Source organism: Taudactylus pleione, unplaced genomic scaffold (genome assembly GCF_031769625.1).
Source record: "Taudactylus pleione unplaced genomic scaffold, aTauple2 ptg000127l, whole genome shotgun sequence".
NCBI lineage: Eukaryota > Metazoa > Chordata > Amphibia > Anura > Myobatrachidae > Taudactylus > Taudactylus pleione.
Genome location: NW_028284529.1, coordinates 14,292,867 through 14,297,175, shown reverse-complemented (window position 1 = coordinate 14,297,175; position 4,309 = coordinate 14,292,867). Strand labels below are relative to the sequence as shown.

Here is a 4,309-nt window from a genome sequence, read left to right as displayed (position 1 = left end):
TTGATTTGGCCAACTGTTGTGAAGGGTTTTTCTTCACCAGGGAAATAATTATTTTGTCATCCACCACAGTTGTTTTCCGTGGTGCTCCGGGTCTTTTGGTGTTTCTCAGCTCTCCGGTGCATTCTTTCTTTTTAAGAATGTTCCAAACAGTTGATTTGGCCACACCTAATGTTTTTGCTATCTCTCTGATGGGTTTGTTTTGATTTTTCAGCCTAATGATGGCTTGCTTCACTGATAGTGACAGCTCTTTGGATCTCATATTGAGAGTTGAAAGCAACTGATTCCAAATGCAAATGTTACACCTAGAATCAACTCCAGACCTTTTACCTGCTTACAGGGGCGTAACTAGAACTCTGTGGGCCCCATAGCAAACTTTCAAATGGGCCCCCCCAAGTCAGGTATCCACCACAGTGGTAATGCCTAGTGCCGCACTAGAGGCAAGTTTACCGTTGATCATCATTTTAACGCATTACCATGCTCTATATTTTTCACATATTGTCATAATTTCCCTTCTCATCATCATTAACCCATATTATCATAACAAGCAACCTTTTTCAATTAAAGTTTCCAAATTAATAACCAAAAATTTTATTTTGAAAAGGATGTAATTGTTAACAAAATGTAAATAAAATGTTTGAATGTAGATGTTGGATGTAGAATCAACTGCCGATTCTGCAAAATATAAATAAACAGATATTAAAGTAACTGTAATTCATGGAATGTATATTTATTACTATATTTAGGAGGGAGGAGGCGGCACTTGTAGGACTTACCACTGCAGATCAGCCCAATGTTTCAGTGTATTCAACTTTTATAATGGACAAATAAACTGAAAAGTTGGCCTGATCTGCAATGTTAGCCCTACTAGTGTGTCTCAGGAAGGTGTGTTTGTGTACGTGTGTTTATGTAAAAAAAAAAAATTCTTGGAACTCACCTAAAACTGTAACGACGAGATCAGCACTACTCCAAACATTTTGATGAAAGGTTTTGAAACTTTGCTTTCAATCTTGCACTTCAGACAACCTAAAGACAAAAAAAAATACTGCTCTGGCATTTGGTTCAAATTAAGCTTTTCTTAATTACACATTACAATGTCAGTTTCGGGTAAGTTTTTAAAACTATGAGCAGTGGTATATCCTTAAAACAAGGGGGTCTGACAATAACAATGAACCTGAAAAAAAAATGCAACCATTAATTCACTTTACATTGGTATTGACTCCTATTATATGTAAAACATGTACATTCCCTTAAAAACAAAACAAAAGCCGAGATGAAGTTGAATACAGTACAAACTTACTGTTTAACAAAAACTGGCAACAAACTGGAAGGTCGTGTAACCTAAAGAAGAGAAGGCAGAATTAGAAATGCACTTGGCCTTATCTTTCCTTTTTCACCCATTTCTGTATGCAGCTGGCTCTGTACAAATGAATATAAAATTTAGCAGTCAGCGTTATGCTTGTAGATAGAAAGGCCCCACACAGAACATCTCAGGGACTAATTGCTATAAAGAATATAGGAGAACATATCACTCACTATCAATTTAAGAGGAGGACATTTGTTAAACAGTAAGCAGTTACCTCTATATAAATTTAAATATTACTTGTACCAGCTATAAACAGGCCTGGGGTAAAAGGAATATAAATACATAAAATCAGTATATTAAATCAGTATATTAACTTAGTTTTAGTAAAACTGTGTTAGTTTAACTTAAAATGGCAGATTACTTCAACTGAAAACTTTCCCAAATGTATAACTTTCCAACTCCCAATTAACTGTTTACTCACATACAAGACCATAAATCAGAAAACACGTCGGCGTGCTTTTACTTCAGCAAAACGGTTCACGATCTCGTCAAGGTTTAGTTTTCTAGTCCTTTCATTTTCAATGCTTAATACTGCAAGTCCAGAAAGTCTTTCTTCTGACATTGTACTTCGCAAACAATTCTTAATGAATTTTAGCTTTGAAAATGATCTTTCTGCACTTGCTACGGTCACAGGAAGGGTTAGAAAAAGTAGCAATGCTACACACACTTCTGGCAGTGTTGATGAAAGAGCACTGTTTTCAACCAACAGAAGATGTGCAAGCTCTTTCACAGAGGAACATATATAAATGTCCTCCTGAAGTGCATATCTGAAACTTAGGAGCTGTGCAGGAAAGTCAGAAGACAGATCATTGCGATAATTCTCCTGAAGAGCTGATGCAGCACTGAATAGGTCGTCATCTGATGCCAATGCTAGCGTTGCAGGCTGGATTATCTCAAAATTTTGGAGAACCTGGTTTAGTCCACTAAATCTGTTTGACAGCTGTTGTATTATTATGTCTAAACAGCGATTAAAAACTGTAACTTTAAAGTTTTGCTCGGGATCTGATAGTCTCTCATCCACACACAGCTCATCAAAATGACGCTTAACATTGTGAATTCTCTTTCTTTGAAAATGTGTTGGAATCGTCCACTTTTCGGCAAGAGAAACTGAGGTCTGCTTGGCACTGTCAAAATTGTTTCGATAAGTGGAAAGTGCCTCAGTAGCATTCTTTATTAGCTGTGCTGCTTTGGACAAATCCATGTCCTTTGCCTGAATCATTTTGGATACAGAGTTCACATTGTTCAAAATTGTTGTTTGCAGAACAATGAGGAACACAAAGTGGAATGACTCCATTTTTTTTTTAATAGTCATGGCCTCATCTCTCTCTTTTGTTTTCTTGGATAATAAAATAATTTTGGACAATGCCTGCATAATGTCTACAAACCGGAAACGTAAAGCAAGCAGAGAGTCGTAACGTGATGACCAGCGTGTAGGACATAATGTTTTCAATGTAAGGGAGGATTCGCTAGTAAATGTGGACAGAATTTCCCATCTCTGTATGCTGTCACCAAAAAAGGTATATACATTCTGTACAACATCAAAAAAACTTGATACTTCTTTAATTCCAGCAACAGAATCTTGCAATACCAAATTGAGGTTATGTGATGCACAATGAACATAGAGGGCATTTTGTTCTTTCTTTAAAATTTGTGCCTGAACTCCAGAATAGATGCCACTCATTGTAGCTGCACCATCATACCCTTGTCCACGACATCTATCCAAGGCGAGGCCTTTGTTTTCTATACAAGTAATTATATCCTTTTCTAGACCTGCAGCACTCTGGTCTTTGACAGCATGGAAACTTAGAAATACTTCATTAATGTTTACAGAGGTTGCTCTCAGGCTTGCATCTCTGGCAATGGAAACATATCGGATTATCTGGCTCAACTGGTCAACTTTAGCTATATCCTGAGTAGTATCCATGATTATCGAATAAAACTGGGCCTGTTTTATTTCTGTTATGATTTCATTCTGCACTTGTTTTGCCAGAATATCTATAATTTCATTTTGAATTTTTGGGCTTAGGTACTTGACAGATCCTTGGGGCAATTGTATTAGTTCCTTTAGAATAGGATCATAATCTGCAAGTAATTCTATAATGGAAAGAAAATTCCCATTATTAATAGAGCCTAATCTCTCTCTGTGACCCCTAAAAGCTAAATTAGCCATTGACATAGTTAGTGTCACATTGATAATTCTTTGAAGAACCTTACGCCAAAAATTTTGTTCTTGTCTAATTTGATTTTCAGTTTGTTCATCCAGTGTTCCCTTCTTTCTCCATTGGTCATAGACCACACAGGCATCCATGTGAGCTCTCGAGCTTTCATGAGCCTGTATTTTTGATGTTAGGCTGCGCCATTTACGAATACCTCTGGCCCAAGTAGGTTCAAAACCTTGCTTTTTACGATCCCCAAACAACCAGCATGGTTCACAGTAAACTGCATTTAATTTTGGGGAGTAGCACAGCCAGGTAACGGGAAGCTTAAGTCCAGTTTTTGTTATTCTTTCATTAAAGTGTGCCGAGAAGCATCTTCTGTTTTGCTATCTCTTGGAAATGGTCCAGAGGGTCTACAAAGACCATGGGCAAATATGAAACGTTTAACATTTGGGTCAGTGATTGTAACTGGGTAATTAGCCCTATCAGTTATATAAGGCACAGCAATTGTATCGCAATCTATAATATCAGGGGTTGATTTGCTAGTTGGCTCCCTAGTGACCATTAGTTCAGATGTTCCTGATGTAGTGGCTGTGGCTTCACTTTCTGCTAGATTTGCAACACTGCTACATCCACTGACTCCTTCGTCTGATATGTCCTGAATATGCAAAGGAGATGGGCTGGAATGAGTGTACTCATGTTCTTTTCCACTGACACTGGGGCTAACAGTATCCGTGCTAACCACTTCTAAGTGAGTTTCAGGAGAAATGACTACTGAACTTTCAACAGT

At 37.5% G+C, this 4,309-nt stretch overlaps 1 protein-coding gene across 1 annotated transcript; it reads right to left on the bottom strand.

Annotated features, from left to right (window-relative positions):
• Positions 1 to 1,799: 1,799 nt before the first annotated feature.
• LOC148523840 (zinc finger MYM-type protein 1-like) lies at positions 1,800 to 3,671 on the bottom strand. Its single transcript, XM_088472580.1, has one exon. It carries the CDS (start codon positions 3,669 to 3,671, stop codon positions 1,800 to 1,802), a length of 1,872 nt encoding a protein of 623 aa, XP_088328706.1.
• Positions 3,672 to 4,309: the final 638 nt, after the last annotated feature.

What these genes read in the sequence shown, in the direction of transcription:
- LOC148523840 (XM_088472580.1), bottom strand. Translation starts at nt 3,671, where the DNA reads ATGGATGCCTGTGTGGTCTATGACCAATGGAGAAAGAAGGGAACACTG.